This window comes from Tachysurus fulvidraco, chromosome 23 (genome assembly GCF_022655615.1).
Source record: "Tachysurus fulvidraco isolate hzauxx_2018 chromosome 23, HZAU_PFXX_2.0, whole genome shotgun sequence".
Lineage (NCBI taxonomy): Eukaryota > Metazoa > Chordata > Actinopteri > Siluriformes > Bagridae > Tachysurus > Tachysurus fulvidraco.
The window spans coordinates 13,337,020-13,355,453 of record NC_062540.1 but is presented as its reverse complement, the minus strand read 5'-3'; the positions used below and the strand labels follow the sequence as shown (position 1 = coordinate 13,355,453).

The following is an 18,434-nucleotide window of genomic DNA, read 5'->3' as shown; positions in this document are numbered from 1 at the left end:
AGAGCATCCTCCAGCCAGGGATTTGGAGCATCAAGTCAATGAACTATTAGGAGGGCTTTGTTAATGAGCTCAATTTCAGAATTGTCTGCTAAGCCACTTCTGCCTCCAGGCAGTCCAAACAGTTGTGTTTTAAGAATTGGTAGCATGGGTTAATGTGTGTTATATGGCCTTTTCATTTCACCGATTTAAATCTAGATTTATTTGAAAATTTGTAACCTGCATATGCCTGTCTAAAAGTAGGTTTAACTGCTGTTCATCAGTATAAAGCCACTAATAATATTGTCTAAAATACAAGCTGAATATATTTATTACTTGTCATCTGGTAAAAATTAATAGTCATACAACATTTAATGTGCTGCTATATGCCACTGTGCTCAAAAAATCATTTCCTTATTACATAAGAACATTCATTACAGTTTCCACTCATTTTGGCGACTGACATGCATGTGACATCACGTTATGTCACCAGAACACATCAAGCAGTTCTCCTTATTGTGCTGAGCATTTTAATATGTAACACATCCATGTTGTGGTCATTTTGTGATTGCACGTGATGTCACATAACATCATCAGAATACATGTAATGTAGTTCTCCACATTGTGCTTAGCGTTTTGATATGTCACATGTCCATGTTGTGGCAATTCTGTGATTCCACTTATTTTGAGGCGGAGCTGCACGTGACGCACATTAACAAAATGATAATGGTTGTTCTTTTAGAGGTCTTTTAGAAAACCTTTACAATGCTTTTAATACTTGTATACTGCAGCCACTTTTTGGTGCCATCTCTAAATATGGTTAGTAATATTAGCTACACTGTATATTTGCCTAATGTTAGCAAAGTTGAACAAATACTGATAAATTTTATTTCAATTTAATGAACTGGAATGTGAATGGGGCTTCCTGGCTGTGTCAGTTAATACAGGAGAGGAATTAAAAAAAATCATTCCTGTTTCATATTTGTGATTGCCTAATCTCCTATTTTATTGGGAAGAATTAAAACTACAGCAGGTTATGTATGTAAACCAGTTCCCTGAGAAGGGAACAAAACGCATGGCTGGTGCTATTGGAACACTTCTTTGTGGAAGTCGTGTCTGGATCTTTGTGTGAAATCACGCCGATTTATCTGCTTGAGTAGGTCATGTGACAAAGTGGAGCATGCCAACAAGACCATAAAAGGGCATCTACGTCACATTGGTCATGCTTCTGAAGGAAGTGGATGCCCACAGTACGGCAAGCAGCGCAGTGCCTCATTCTTTTCTCAGGGAACCAGGTGTTGTTCCCTTTCGAGAGAACTTAATACTGTGTCATGTCCTACGCTATGGAAACTTCAATACCAACGCTGCCACATGCTGCCCAGAAGTGTGTACCAGGTCCAGGTTATAGAGACTAATATGGATGTGCAGAGAGGACCATCCCACAACAGCACTTATATCCTGGAGGGGAACGCTACTAGCCAGACTGGAATCTCCCAAGGTGCCATGTCCAGTAGGGAAATTAGGTCCGCAAGCCAAACTCAGTCTCAAGGGAAAATGCACATTTTAAAAAGGATCTACCTGAAAGCAATAAAGTGAAAGTGTTTATACAGGTGTGCAAAGCAGCTGTATACTGATGTCATTCTTTCAATTAACAAACAAAAGTGAAAATTTAATAGCAGACCTGCTTTAATGTCTGCCCTGCTGTTGGCCTTGTTGTTATTTCCTTATTAGCTCATATCACAGATGTCCGGTAAATATCAGTATATAGAAGGCATTGGATGTTCTTGCTGTGCAGTCCGAGTCTCAAATGATTGCCTTGTATAAATAAATTAATTAAAACCACAATGGATCAGTTCAAAGAATCACCTGCACTTTGTGATGAGCCAACTTCTTTTTAAGTGGTAATGAGTGAGCGGTATCACTCACGGGAGTGCAAAGTAAGCATATCTGTCAGCGTCCGGTGGTGAATCAAAGCAGGCCATGTTGCTTTGATGTTGGCTGAAGCAATACAGTGACGGGAGACACTTAATGACTTTCATATATCACTTCCGAATGTCACAGTTGCCTTTTCATGGCCACAGTTTAGTTATAGTACTATACTGAGCACAACATACACACACATCATCTGTATGGACTGCACAGACCCTCACAAAACACACACACTGTTTTGCACACTTTTCTGCTGTTTTTGCACATATTGGACAATATCTCAGTCATCTGCTGTTTGCACAACTCCATATATAATCCAAAGGACCTGCTGCTAAGAACCTGCTGCTGTTCATTCTTTTACTGCACAAAATACTGTTTGAACATTCAGTATTTACACCGGTCGGTCGGCGCTGTTTCTGTTACTGTTTATTGTCTTTTGTGTATTGCATTTTTTGTACTTTTTGTATTGTCTTGTAACTTAATGTCTGCACTGTTTTTTGTCCTGCACTGTCTTTTGTCCTGCACTGTCTTGCTTGTCTTGTCCTGCACTGTTTGCACCAGGTTGCACAGTTGCACTTTATGTGGCTAAGACTACTTACATGTCCTTAGCCCTGTCTTTGTTTTATGTAGCACCTTGATCCTGGAGAAACGTTGTCTCATTTCACTGTGTACTGCAACAGCTATATATGGTTGAAATGACAATAAAAAGCTTCTTGACTCTTGACTCTAGTTCAAATATTAATGACAGCACCAAGACGACCCCTACACGGGAAAACAACGCAGACAAAAAAGTCTGAAAACGCATCTCTGTTACATCCTGTGCTATATGCATGATGAATTAGTGCTTCCATTTTTACCTTTGGCCCTGGATCTGGCTCCTCTCAGACTACACTTATTTATGGAGTAGAGCTCATATTAAAGCTGTAAGTACAGCATGCTTTCTGATGAAGATTAACAACAGGAGAGAATTAGTGGTGAACTTGTTTTCAAGCCTTAACCTACTATAGAGTTCATACTGATAACCATCAAAGACACTTGATTGTATTCATCCGTGTATACAGGACTTAATTCATAACGATGATAGATAAAATACATAAAAATTCAAGAAAAGGCTAAGACTTTACAAATTCATTGCAGTTACAAAATTCTCACATCCAATTTAAACTCACAGACAAATTCACCAGTATGCAGCAATTTATTACCTCCACCCAAGAAAAAAAAGCTGCACATTTGCTCTTTAGTGGTGAACAACTGCATTTATTATCCTGTCTGATCCTGTCTTTGTGAAGTGTAATTACTTCCCCTATTTATTCATTCTCACTATTGTCACCAAACTGTTCCTCGATGCAAACTTGACAATGAGAAGCAATTAGCAGCGCTAAAAATGCCTCTTGGCTGAAACAAATATTGTTCCAATGTCAAAACAGTGGATAAAATCTAGGCCGTGGTTTAGTGGGAAGTCCATGCTGACTAAATAAGAGTTGTCTTGAGTAGGCCACCTGGCACCCAAACATAGATTAATTTGTCCTCTGCACTATTACCATCATTAATCAAGTTGAACTGGCTTTTAACTCTTATGGTCTGCTCATGTCTAAATGACCCATTTTACATGTTTTTATTCCCATTTATTCGTCTAAATTTCAGCCATTATTTGACTTGTCTCTTATCACTCTTTCGCTAATAATCTGGGATGGTGAGAGCTAATACTTCCTTCTTGTAGCTCTTTTTAAAATGCTGTTCATACAATGCCACAGGACACCCGGGCATGCTTGGGGGAGCGTTAGTAATTCCATCTCTTAATGATCAGAGCCAATTAATACTTTCTTTGTCTCCCAGACATGAGATTAAAACTGCGAAGGGGTAAACACACTATCACTGAAGCATTTGAGAGCTGACCAAACATACATTTCTATGACAAAAGCAACTTTTGTAACACTTTTTTGATCTATGTTGAAACGCTATAAGTCTTAGCAGCACTGCAAAAATGTATGACATACTTATTCTTAGTAAGTAAGTAAATAAGAATTTACTTATTTATGAAACAAACTCATTAAGTGACACATAAATGGACAAGTAGACAAATGGATGGATGAGCAGATGACAGGACGAACAGATATATGGATGTATGGATGGACAGATAAAGAAATGGACAGACAAAATTGTATGCATAATAAGAGTTTTCCCAAATAGTAAAAAAAAAAAAAAAAAACGATTATCAAGTATGAATTATTCAATTCCATGATCCTATAAGAAAAACTACAAGTTAGCATGTCATGTGTACCCATGGAATGATGGACGGACGGACAGATGGATGGACTCATGGCTGGAAAGGATGGATGGATGAATGGATGAAAGAATGGATGGATGCACCAATAGATAATGCTAGAACAATACATAATGCTAATTTTCTGTTGACTCATAGAAGCCTGGTTTTAAATTTTTTTATACTTATATTGAAATATATATATATATATATATATATATATATATATATATATATATATATATATATATATTATGATTCTTATATTGTTTTTACTCAAAGTTATTTCATGACAATTTTTTTATCACATACTGTAATTTTCTTTCATCATAACTTTTATGCATCATAATAGTTGTACAAGTAGACCACCAGCTCTAGAGTAAAGATCGTTTACATTTATATCTACACCTTCAAACTTCTTTTCCCATCCTACATGGTAGCCTACAAACACGGACACACCGGACTTCACTTTCTACAATGCAAACTCACTTACACACACGCACACACACACACACACACACACACACACACACACACACACACACACACACACACACACACACACACACACACACACACCTCATGCTTAACTAACAATCACTTTATATAGTATACGCTCAGCTTCTTGTTCATGCTATTTTTGATAGTTTTGATAGGTGTTTTTCATATCTCTGATACCTGTTTGCTTGTTGCTTGGCCATTGCCTGTCTTTCTCTTTTAAGCTTTTTGGATTTATTGTTTGAACTGTCATTAAAAGTCACAAACATGCACTTGTGTTTGTCTCAGCATCTGTGCTGTGACACAACACGTGAAATAAAATTTCAAAATATTTCTCAATAATCTGCTGTTCCAAGAGACGTATTTGAAAAATGGTTGATGCAACAGCCTCAAACTTGTAATGTTACTGGGAGTTTCTTTTATGTAAAGATATGTTTCGATATGTTTTTTTCAGGTAAGAATTAGAATTTAACAGAAAATATCCTTATAGAAATTCAGTGCTCATGAATACACTAAGAAAGCCCAGTGTAGGTTAATTTTTAAATATATGTTATATCCTTAGCTCAGTGATTCTAATGGCACTAAAAACATATTCCTATAATTTTAATTAATAATTTTATCCAGGTCTGTGGGAAACTGGAAATACCAACAGAAACTGTATCTTCGTTTTATGTAGGATTTGTGTTGGATTCAGAAGGAGTTAATATTACAATACTTAATATTACAGATGTCGGCCTACATAACACATTCATGGCTTTTAAGGTCACTTACTATACGATTGCTGTAGATCATGTAAAAAAGAAAGAATAAAATAGGAGTAGACGAGGAAAAAAGAAAGAAAAAGTAATCAGGTCACATTTGTTTTTGTCTCTAATTTTAACTCCGATCTGTGCACACCGACCTGAAATACGTTTCATGTTTCAATATCCACAAATACAGTGTAATGTTGAAAACAATAAAGATCGAGGAAATCATGAGGTGTTTTAATAGAACTTTTCCAGTTGTTTTGTAATATAAAATGCAAAGAGATTCAAATGGTTCAACTGGATGTCAACTGCAAGTGAATTTGATTTAATGCTGTTCATTATAAATGTGGACAATAATGTTAAGTTTAGGAGAGAGAGAGAGAGAGAGAGAGAGAGAGAGAGAGAGAGAGAGAGAGAGAGAGAGAGAGAGAGAGAGAGAGAGAGAGAGAGAGGATAAAAAAGAAATATGTTGTTTTTTCCCAATATAACATCATAAATATTTAACCCCTTGAACACCAAGGCTCTGCCATTGCCTGAGTCTTGTAACCGTATGCTTTTCCATTTACTTCAATTGTAGTAATTGAATAATTCATCATAGTGAATAATATGCTTTAACTTCTTTTTTTGTGTGTGTTTTTGTGCAAGACAGCTGAATTGTTCTCCTGTTCTGACGTCTGCCAGCAAAAAATGTCCTTTGTTGGGCATGGAAGTTTTTTCCATTCAAATTCAAATGTCACAACATTTACATGACATTGCTACATGCAAAACTCACCAGAACTTTTTTGGCCTTCCAAATCGGAATGGAGAGCAAGGCATGTTGATCCTCTCTTGTCAGACCTTTTTTAGTGTTTTTTGTGTCTTTCTTTATAAAGTAAGTCCCAGAAATGATCACAGTTCACCACTAATCTGACTTTATCATACACTCAGAGAGATACAAGGCCTTGGCTACAGCAACTGTGTAAAGCTACTTCACTTTAGATTACACTTTAGATAAGATAAATGCTAATCATAGTTTGCTAAACATAAACAAAGTTACAAAGTTAAAATCCTTCAGAATGCGTTTTTCGATATAAGGCCCGTGAATTGTTCAGCTCTTATATAACTACTTATACTTATATTTCCTAATAATATCTAATATATCAGAATCTTTCTTTCATATCAGACACATTATAGCAACTATTGTGATCTGATCTGCATCATATTCTGCATGCAAAAAAAAAAGGTCATCATGCGCTAACAGCAAAAATGCTGACAAACCACAACTACTGCAATAAATCCACTGGTACAGGTATGCTATGTAGGTAGCACTTGCTGTATCCTCTCCGAAGCGGACGATCAGTATGATGAGGAGGAGTCGAGTGTGGTTTGCGGTAGGCTCCTGTTTCCCAGGACTGCTAAGAGCTAGAGAGGCTCAGAAAGGCAAAGACGCCGGTGCCCGGTGCTGTAGAAACCTGATAGAGACTTTGGCAGGCTGACCTTCAAGGCTGGAAGCTCACTGTCCATCTGCCTTCACACACTTCCTGTCAACACGAGCATGCGTGCATGCACGCAAAAACTCACACATACACTTTCACGCATACATCCTACATTGCACCTCACCCGCTCTGTCCTGCCAACACTGCAGAACTGTCTAGTGTTACTGTGGCAACCAGACAGTGGGGCTGCAGTGTCTTGCTCGTATTGGGACAGCTCTCTGTCTGCCTCTGCCTTACTACTGCCGTGCTCACACATGCACCGGGCCGTGCAAACTAGCTCCAATCATGATGAATTAAAAAAAGGCAAGGTATTTGGATTTTGGATTTGGATTTTGTATATATATATATAATTTTAGCTGTTTTCAAATGCTTTTATTTTACATACACCAAAAAAAGGTTTCAGGTGTGAGAGAGTGAGCGTGTGTGTGTGTGTGTGTGTGTGTGTATATGTATGTGTGTGTGTGTGTCTGTGTGTGTGTCTGTGTGTGTGTGTCTGTGTGTGTGTCTGTGTGTGTGTGTGTGTGTGTGTGTGTTTGAAGTTCAGTTATTAAGTAAAGTTATGTAACTGTAATACTAATTTAATCTCTTAATCCACATACAAATCCTATAGCTTTAACTCATCTTCATGCAGAAATAATTCTCAAGAGCACAATGGCTTCCTGTTCACCTTTTACAGTTAGAACATGTAACTACAGTAAGGTAATGAAGCTTTTAGGGAAAAATAATAAAAAAAGTGATGCCACTGAACTACTCCAGAATAATATTCATTGTAATTCACTCCCCATAATTACAAATTTATTGCAAATAAAGTGGAGTTTAAATACTTACCATAAGCTCCGAGCTCTGGAGAAAGTCTTGTCGACTCTGAAAAGGATATAAAAAGTTTCAGTTGGAAAGAGATTTATTTGTTTGTGGTCATGAGTTAATACAGTATGTTCCTCTGGCAGGTCTCACTACAACTTTGGTGTAGAACATGGTGAAACAGGACCAAAATCAGAAACCAAGACAAAATCATATTCTGTTTTTTTTGCCATGGGAACGACACCATGAAGAAGAAATCAGTGATATTTGTTCTTACAATCAATGAGAGAATCTGATGTGATTAGATATCACAGCAACGTGCTTAACCACACCTCTTGATAAGGCATTTAATTAAACCCAACCCTCTTTTTTAACCTTTGTGCTGCTCTGCACCACATGTGCTAATGATACCAAAGATATAAAGGCACAAGTCTTATACCTTGGTTTTTCATTTATACAATGATAATGGAAAAGGTGATAGTTGTGCCACTAAACACCACTGTGGAGTGTGACATGACAAGGCAATCGATGAACATGGCCACTCCAAAACAGGAAATACTCTAACTATAAACACTGCAACATACACTATATACAACAGCTCAGTGCAGCTCAGCTGGCATTTGCCAGAGAATGCCAGAACCGGCAGGTCCATCATCACGTCCCATTCTCTTCACACATGATAGCAGGTTCACACCGAGCAAAGACAGATGTGAAATAGTCTGGAGATGAAGTGGGGAACATTACGGTGCCTGCAACATCATCCGGCATGAACGGTTTGGCGGTGGGTCAGTGCTGGTCTTAGGAGGAATATCAGTGGAGGATCGCAAAGAACTCCACGTGCTAGCCAACAGTACCCTTATTGCTGTTAATTTCCTGGATGAAATCCTTAAAGACATTATTTTACACTGGTGCATTGAGACCTGAGTTCCTCCTGGTGCATGACAACTATGAGTTTAATAAGACTTTTTTTTTTGCTGTGACTGTGAATCCAGTCCTTAACAAATTGATGATTTTGGTTTACACTGACCATTGCCACATCATGTTGTTTGATACAATCCTTATTAGTAAAGATGTGGCCTATGTTTAGACTGCAACAATCCCAATACTGTAGAATATTCATCTGTCACTGGTCCTAGACATTTCTGGCTGGTACATCTCTACAAAACATTTCAGTCCTACTCTACTTAATACACTGTCACAAAAATAACAACAACCTGAACTGCTACTGTGACATCAAGAGAACGTGTCAGAACTGGGACAGATGTACTCTTGATCTCTCAGTGTGCTGCTGTCTGTAGAGCATATGGAGAAATGATTGGGAATAAGATATTTGACTGAACACACAGTAGGGTTCAAATTGCAGATGACTCAGTACCCACCCAGTCCCTTAGCCCATGAGCACATGGACAGCTTTCCTATTCTGTCTGACAGAAATGTCCTCATTCAAACTTCTGGCTCACTTTTTGAAGTACTTCAACTTTTAATATTGATACTAATGGGCTGTGGGTTGTCATGGCTTACTGATGTGTATAAATGCTTTTCTGTGCTTTTCATTTTCTGCTTTAATCTTGTTGAAGGATTATATGAATGCAAATGCAACCTGAATTGGTGCACTGGTACATAAATATCTTAGCAGCATAAACACATTGCAAAAATTAGAGCATGCCCAAACAGATGCTGCTATTGTGAATAAATCATATTCTGTCTTAAAGCTCATTTGTCCCTTATAAGAAAAGTTACTTTTAAAGCCAGTAGATGGTGCTGTCCTAAACACTCCTGTACAAATGTAACACTTTCACTACAGATGTCAAGGACCTCAAATACTGATTGTCATAAATTAAAAAAAAACAGTGGTTGGATTTTTATTTCATTTTATATCGTAGGTTATTGCTGGTCAAAGCACAATGGCAAATCTGCTGTTTAAAGCTGATTAAAGATATGAAGTTTGATACGTTGTATTTCACTCAAAATGTGTTTTATGGCAAATAAAATGCTAAATCTGATGTGAAAACTGGACTACACACTCCCAGGATTATCATGCAACATAATACATTTGTACACATTCAGGCTTACAAAAATAACAGTAATAATTTGACAAGTAGTGTCAGCTTGTTTTAGAGCCATATTACATTCATTCAGAGTTTTATTCTTTCATTCATTCATTCATTCATTCATTCATTCATTCCAGTTGTTTTTTTAGTTGCTAACACACGTTGTTCAAAACTGAAGTCACATTGTCAAAAAAATGTCAAACAGCAGAACAGAAATCTATGCAGACCAAATTGAGTCATTTTTCACTGCTTTCACAATAAATCTTCCACAATCCATGATCTACGGTATGTTGTCGTTCATACTCCAGCACCAGTAAATAAATCCAGTTCCTATTCTGCAACAATCCTCTAAACAGACCAATAAGGTTTCTGTACAGAGATACAAGCACACTTGTGTGCCATGTCAACAAAACTTACCCAGCTGCTCAATATTTCAGCACTCCTGCTGTAACACTCTCATTTCATATCTGCTGTCATTTTCTTTCCAAAGCATTTTGCTTTGAACAGACAGCCCCTTGTCCCTCAGCAGGCGGGAGAGTAGGCTGCTCTGGGAATCCGGTCTTTTTACTCATGCTTCTGTCCTGGATTAGGCTGCATATTAACTGGATTCATCAGCCACCATCTGACAACAGCTTTGCTACAGTATCTCAGTTCCCACGTTAGATTTAGAGGTGGGATTTATACAGAGAAACTAGACTGCAGTTACAGGTTATGAATATCATCAAGTTACCGTTCTTTTGTCTGCATACAGGCCCCTGGTAGCTGGTTTTTATAGTTCATTCGCAGTAGTACTTTAATTACTGAGGCTTATACTGTAAGTGTGTAACATGCTGTCATAACAAAAGAGCAATCTTCCAAAATCTACCTAAATCTACCAAAAACATATCAATGTTACAGATTTGTTCAGTCGCTAACACACGTTGTTCAAAACTGAAGTCACATTGTCAGAACTGTTCACACAGCAAAACAGAAATGCATGCAGACCAAACGGAGTCATTTTTCACTGCTTTCATAATAAATCTTCCACAATCCAGGAACTATGTTGTCATTCGAAAGCTAATAGGCTGCTTTCAAACTGTTAGAAACACATTCAAAACAGAATGCTGCCAAGATTGACAGTATTATATTATTATGTCCAGTTTTGCATTTCCTCCAACTGTAAATCCTCCATCCCTCAGTTTTCCGTGTCCCCATGATGATCAGCGATGAGCATATAATGTTCAATATTCATATATGTCCTGATCTTTTCATTTATTACATGACATTTATTGATGTACACGATATATTAACACAGATGCTTTAATCCAAAACAATTTACAAATGAGGAAATATAAGTGATATACAGTATCACTTATAATACAATTAGTTACCACTTAGTTAAGTGTTGACAGAAGAGTTTTTTAGCGGCCATCTCTAGCATTTTTAAAAAATCTTATAATATCGACATAAAATATAGTAATAATAATTCCCAGCACAGTTAATTGCCAGCTAAAAGCCTACTATTGTGTCCATTTTTTTCTGACTGATTTTGTTTGGAAGCATGGATCACGGAAGACAGGTTGGTGGGAAAATAAGAGTGGTAAAGAGCAGGATAACTGAATTCCTGATTTGAACATGTTACGGTACTTTAGACCAGTTATAAAAAAAAAGTGAAAAGATGCCATTCTTATTATATAATGAAATACTGATTTATGTGAAAAAAAATCATTCATACAAAGAACTTAAACATTATGCAACCTGTTCAAGTCAGTGCAAGTCAGTGTGTTGGGTGACAGAATGCTTTCTACAGTAAATGAGAATTGTTACCGGTGATATGATCAAACTAGCTTATTTTGAGACATGTATGAAATGTTTTGAGTAAGTTTTGGAGATGAGATTAACCATGAAGATAAGATTTATGTTGGTAATGCAGACAATAATGAAGAGTTTCTATAAAATGGCTGCCATATAGACTAATGTTTGTTACAGTTGAAAAAACTGTATCCTAATAAGTTACTGCTGGTCCTTACTGAACATCAAATGCTCCATCTTGGTTGGATATGGCATAAGACTTTTTTTTTATTGCATATTTTCATTCTGTTATCCTTCATAAAGATTTTGGACAGTCAAAGAGAATATGCCAACTCCATGTGGTCTTTGAGGACAACGACCTCCTAATAAATACACAATTGTCAGGCTGTATGTGATCGTAGAAAGGACATTATTCATCATAACACTATCCAGTGTGTATACCAATTTATAATCGCACCCTCCAGTGTCACTCAAATGATGATGAGTTCCCTTTTGAATCTGGTTCCTCTCAAGGTTTCTTCCTCTTCCATCCAAGGGAGTTTTTCCTTGCCACAGTCGCCTCAGTCACCTCAGACTTGCTCATTAGGGATAAATACAATCACATTTAAATATATCTAATATTAATCTTAAATGTTTGTATTATATTATATATAATCTTTGTATAATATAAAACCTATTGTATTACATTATTACATTCTGTAAAGCTATCCATTGTTTAAAGTGCTATACCAATACATTTGAATTGAATTGAAATTGAATTAAATTCAAATGAATGTCATAATTGTAAGAAGTTGTTCTTTGTTATGAAAAACCAAAAAGCTTTATATAGGTGTGAATAGTTCACTTACTGTATATAGCATAAATAAAAGTATCAATAGGGAAGCCACAAGAGTACTGTATAATCTTAATGTTGATATGTAACCAATTTTCTTTAGTGTTTTTTCGGTTGCTGGTGTGTTTACAATTCTGCTGTTGTGTTTGTGTTTTTGGATTTGTCAGTGTGTATTTTTTTATACGGTTTCTTGTTAATGTTTTTCACACTTATTACAGGTCTTTTATTCTCTGTCCAATATCATGTGGTGAATTTTTATTTTATTTTCAGCAGTATATAAGATAATTAATAAGTGTGACAAATGTTGATTTTCCTCTGACAGTCACATGTTTTACAGAGTTCAAGACAAGTCAAGTATTCAAGAATAGTCAAGTCAAGTCAAGTCAGGTCAAGTCAAGTAGTTCAAGAATATCCTGCTTTATAAATTGGGTATTTATAATGTGTTCATGCGTTTTGCTGCAGAAATAGTGAGTGTCCTTCAGGGGCCAATTCACAATAACTTAAAGGCTGCTCTTGCATTTACAAGCATATTGTCAATACAAACAGAAAACACAGAGGCACTGGAAGAATGAATAACCAGCTGATAATGTGTTGTCCATTGGTTTCTCAGCAGCACATGTCTTCAGCTTGGATTTAAAACAACATGTTCCATGTAATATTTGCTTTTGTCTTATTGATTCTTTGCAGAGGCAGCTCAGGTCAACAGCTAAAGTTGTCTAAGAGCTTAGCTATGAAAACATGACTTTGTGTTAAATCCATTTATGCACTGAAGAAGCAGCTCCCTGATGGCTTTTAAAGAAAACAGTGCAGCAATTGTAATTAAATTCGCTTGTCTCTATTACAATAAGACCAGATGGAGTAAGATTATGTTGGGGAATGAAGAATGTTGCTTGTATCACGCTTGTAACAAAAGGGTGCTTAGGAAAGACAAAAGACAACACTACAAATATATTGTTTTATATTGAAATTGCGATTGTGCATGCATTATGAAAATGCTTGTGGTCCAGAGATACAAAGAAAAAACACAACAGTAAAACTTAAACAGAAAGAACCGGTCCTTATTTAACGCTCCTGTTGTTGACAAAGACAAAGAACTGCACTAATTCTGTCTGATGTTTACTTAGCTTGGTTTAAATATAAAAAACCCTACTTTTAACAGCTTATGACTTTTGAAATAAAGGCTTTGTTTAGGTCAGTGTGTATTGTATATTCAGTGTACAGTATATTCTTGCAAAGTTCATGGTATATCTGCAAGACCCACTGAGTAAAAGTGTTTGTTTAGTTTGTTTAGTGTTTGTTGTTTACTGAAAAGTTAGTCATTTTAAGCCATATTTAGCCGCGTTTTCATTTGGAGTTGAGTTTCCAAATTTGCTATACTATTTCGGATGTTTGTCCTTTATCAATGTTTTTTTTCATCAGGACTCTCAACAAAAGTCCCCCACTGACCATTTTTAAGCTTTACTACTTTTTTAAAAGCATCTTTTAAGCTCTACTACTATTTTTAACCTCTTCAAGAGCTTAAAAGTAGTAGTAAAGCTTAAAAAAATGTCTGGGTATTACAATAATCGGCCAATAGTATACAGATGGCTAAAGATGAACCCTAATTGTGGCCCTTCCTCAGGTTTTTACCACAATGTTGGAGGCACATGATTGTATAGAATATCTTGTATGATCTATCATTAAAATTGCACTTTACTGGAAATAAGGCCTAGACTAAATCTGTTCCAGCATGACAACAGTTCAGTGCCCAAAGCCAGGTCCATAAACACATGGTTTGCCAAATTTGGTTTGAAAGCAGACAGATGCCCTGAACTGAACCCTGACCTCAACCTCAGTGAAGACCTTTGGGATGAATTGGAATGCTGACTGCATTGCCCTGATATGTAGCCTGGTATAACCAGGATCTCACCAGTGCTCTTGTGGATGACTTGGAACAGTCAAATGTGGCAGTTAATATAACAGAAAAGTCTGACTAAACGAATGATGTAGGTAATCTGTAAGGTAATCTACTGACTATATATGCTAGAGAGAAACTAGCACTTTGCACAGTACTGTATTTAAGTGCAGTATATTTGATATTTAAGGCATTTTGACATTTATTACTGATTAAATGCTATTAGAAATCAGCTCAAGTGGTGTTCAAAATCAAGAATTACGGTGGCCTTCAGGTATTATATTGGTATGTGGCTTGGTTGTCATAAGAAACACAACCAGCAATCCAAGCAAGACTTGCTGGTATCTGCACTTATTTTCCTATCTATATGTATTTTCTACAGTCACCACTAGGACACATCTTGCCATCAAACCTATACTATTAGGAATAATGACTGCACAATGAGTCTCATAATGCAACATAGATTTGAATTATGCTCATAAATATGCTCAAGGATACAGATTCAAGAAACCTGGGATCACTTTTTTTGTTGTGAATAAACATAATTTTAGATCAAGACAAACATGGATTATTCAGTTTGGCTATACGTTCAATATGTAGTATTTCAAGATTGCACCTTTACACAAGACACACGTCATTGTCCCCACACTGCAAGAAGTTACAAGAGTTTAAGTGCCCTATGTCACAGGATAATGTGAGTAATAAATCCTTCAAGACCAGTCTGAAATGAGGACACTTTGTGCTATCATCAGAAGAGTTGTCTCAGTCTAAAAATCAGCCTAATTATCCTCTAGTGTGGCACGGACATTAATCAACAACTGTGAGGATGTCAAAATTAGACACAACACCGCTGTTACTGTGTTGCATCATTCTAACCTTTGAAAGTATCCTATGTCAAATAAAATGACAAAAACCAATGATAGATTGGAAATTTATTTGACCTGCCATTTACTGCCTTACAATAAGTCATACTACATCTCTGCAATGTTTCTAACATAGTTTTCCCTGCTTCGATCCTCATCTGGGTTACGGTTTGTTGGTGTTTCACATTTTTTGTGTCAGTGTGTGTGTGTGTGTGTGTGTGTGTGTGTGTGTGTGTGTGTGTCTGTGTGTGGGGAAGTGACAAAAGCTATAGTGCTCGTTGTGCCTGAAGTGCCTTGTGAAAGTATGTGATTGACCTTGAGAGTCCCTGGTACACCTACATAAACAAATTTATCATGGCCAGCTCTAAAGCTGCACTTTCACATTTCTGTCCATCTTCATTGTGTATAGTCACTGTGATAATTCAGCATTATCCCACTGGTTAAATGTCTCCCTTTCTAACAGAGATACATTATAAGTCTAAGCACCAGAAATGTCAATATTGTATGTTAGATGTGACATTTGACTTGTATTCAATTCCAGCATCCTTCTTTGAACATCTACTGAATATAAAACATGATATGAAATGTTGTACTACTGCAAATATAAATCGGCATAAGGGTTCACATAATAATCGACATCACACTGGGGTGTTATTTTGATACTCAATGGTATAAGTACTGTGTAACAAAGGGGACATAAAAGTATAATTGTCCAAAACCAAAATGTCTCAAACAATGGGCAGATCTAGGTTATACACAATGTAGGCTCAGTAAAACACAATCCTAAAGTCAGATCTAAAATCATAGTCATAAAGACAGGTAAGGGTTACACAGAAGATCAGAAGTAAACCAGATCAAGGAGAAATCCACCACAAGAAAAAAAAAAACAGTGAAGCTAGGGTCAAACACTGAGCTTAATCAGAGAAACAACAGCTCTGAACTTACTCGAATTGCTGAAAATATGACAAGACTTTGTGATTAGAATGAGTTTTTTTATACTGTTCTGGCAAGAAATAAGCATGACCAACAATAAAGCATTTACAATTTAGTGGAGATTGCCCTCTGGTGGTGGGGTGGTGAACTGTTATCTGTGATAAAGTAAATAATGATGGGTGACAGGTCTATAGCAGGGTGAAAATAAAACATGAAAAGAAGAGGAACAACATGGCTTAGCATGAAATTTTAATCTTTTGCTGACTTGGAATAGTCTAGGTTCTGCTGGCCTGTGATTATGAGAAACAGGTGTTCAGGTCCTGTCAGGTCCTGCCAATGCTGATGCACTTCCAATATAGCATTAATGAGGAGCTACTTCCCGTTTCACAGGTATTAGTGTTGTTCTGCTGGTGTTATTTTCTGAGAGAAGATGGCACAGGAGTGTAGATTGGAAGGATTACCATGTTGTCAAGATGACATGGCTCCCACTCTATTTTTAGATGTTTTAGGGTCTGGAAACTTCATCATCCACTGCACTGGAAAAAAGTTCCCTCCAGATTCCTGAACACTTAGATGGCCTTTTCTAATAAATTAAAAATGTTATGTTTCCACTTTAGATGTGTCAAAAAAGTGAGCAAATCATTGGAATCTGTGCAGTTCTTTAGTAGTTCAGCTACAGTATGTGTCCAGGAGGCAACTGCTTCCACCTTCACCTTTTCCATCTCCATTATATGCATTATGTACCATAAAGAGATGCTTTTCTCAGAGCTTCGTGAGAATTAGGTGTACATGAAAAATCTTGTTTGAAAGAAAGTAGTCTCTCCAGTATCCTTCCCTGAGACTAAGCAATCAAAAACCTTTTGGAATTCCCTTTCAAACTGGTGAGCAGGGCAAGAAGCGGATGGATTTTTTAACCACTTCCCTAGTGTGGGGGAAATTCTATTCTATTAATCAGGAATAATAGTTCAAGTAAACTTTTCCTAAGTTGCAGAGAAGAACGTAGCAGAATCCTGTGGAGTATCAAACTTCTTTATTCAATACACTTGCAAGTGTGAAGTCAGTCTGTCCCGACCTAAGTCTGAACAGAGTGAGTTAGTTGGTTTGTAAAGCAGTAACGGTCACACTATCATTTCCCATACATCTGCAAAGTTCTTATCTTTCAGGCTTAGGGTGCAGTTTGGAAAACAGTTCAATCCCCCTTTGTTATCCTTGCTGTTCCTAATTTCAGGTGTGTGAGTGTATTGATAAAGAATGTTCAATGTTCATTTTTGTTATTCACAACATTTTTCTATTACACTAGCAAAGACAGAGGTTGCACTTTCCAGCAAAACAGCACATTGCATTTGCCCAGATATCCATCACATTTGTCTGGTTGCACAAGACAAGTGCAGAAGTGGTCTTAGTTAGAGTTAGTGAAGAAAGTTGAGTTACTCATGCTGGGATTTGGATTGTTGAGGCAGAGGTTTTCAGTGTTCCCATGAAAAGGGGTTGAGTGAATTCCTCCATATTAATGAAGACTTTTTGTGTGTGATTACCCAGTAATTGACCTCTGGATGTGAGGGCAAAAGTGACAAAGTATAATAGGAACCATGTGTGAGAGGTTTACAACAAACAATGTATAAAATCTAAATAATAATGAGACAATGGGGAGATCCAGGTCATGCATTATAGTGGCTCGATGAAAATAAAATCTAAAAGACAAAGACAAAGTCATGGTTACAAACACAACAAGAGTAGATAAACAGATGATCAGACATAAACCCGAACAATCGGCTTTCCAAGATGTAATAAAAAGGCAAAGCAAATCAGGGTCAGGGGTGAGCTTACTCGATTGATAAACAATCCATAGGACTTTGCAATTATCCTGAGTGTCCATATGCTTTATATTCTATATATGTTTATCAAAGGAAATTAGCATTGTCAATAATAAGAAGTTCAAATTTCGCATGAAGATGCTCTCTGGTGCCTTGGTGGTGAATTGTCATTGAAAAAGAACCACATACCGTGTAATCACTGTAATTTTTACTCACCTAGTTTTATCTGAGAAAGTTTCTTACTATTCAGTGTTTGCAGCAGGTTCGATATTTGCTGTTTGGTAGCAGTGAACTCTTAATGATTATATTTTTCATCCTGTTACAATGATGTTTGTATAGTGCATCCTCTTGACATATTACAGATTTCATGTGAAATCAAAATATATTTATCTGTCAATTTGTATGACAGTATAACATATGGTGTGCTAGAACTAGAGCAACTTTCGGAGTGCTTGTATTAGGAAATGAGAATGATGTCAGTCCAGCACCTGATATACTGTAAGGATCGATACCTCTCTAAGTCAAAGTAATTTTGCAAATCAGTATTGCTAATTTCTGAAAGCTGCTT

General features: G+C 36.8%; 1 protein-coding gene across 19 annotated transcripts in view; it reads right to left on the bottom strand.

The window, feature by feature from the left end:
• rap1gapa (RAP1 GTPase activating protein a) overlaps positions 1-18,434 on the bottom strand; it is a 106,526-nt gene that overhangs the window by 52,388 nt on the left and 35,704 nt on the right. For 14 of the 19 annotated variants that reach the window (XM_027170489.2, XM_027170478.2, XM_027170479.2 and 11 more), the window contains exon 2: positions 7,716-7,751. The exons of 2 other annotated variants lie outside the window; for them this stretch is intronic. Coding sequence is in view for 15 of the 17 variants with exons in the window: in XM_027170478.2 (XP_027026279.2) it covers positions 7,716-7,751 (36 nt within the window). In the remaining 2 variants the exon portion in view is untranslated. Of the gene's footprint in view, positions 1-6,184; positions 7,006-7,715; positions 7,752-10,156; positions 10,310-18,434 lie in introns of those variants that run through there. 3 more of the 19 variants (XM_047807267.1, XM_047807265.1, XM_047807266.1) reach the window with 3 other exon arrangements.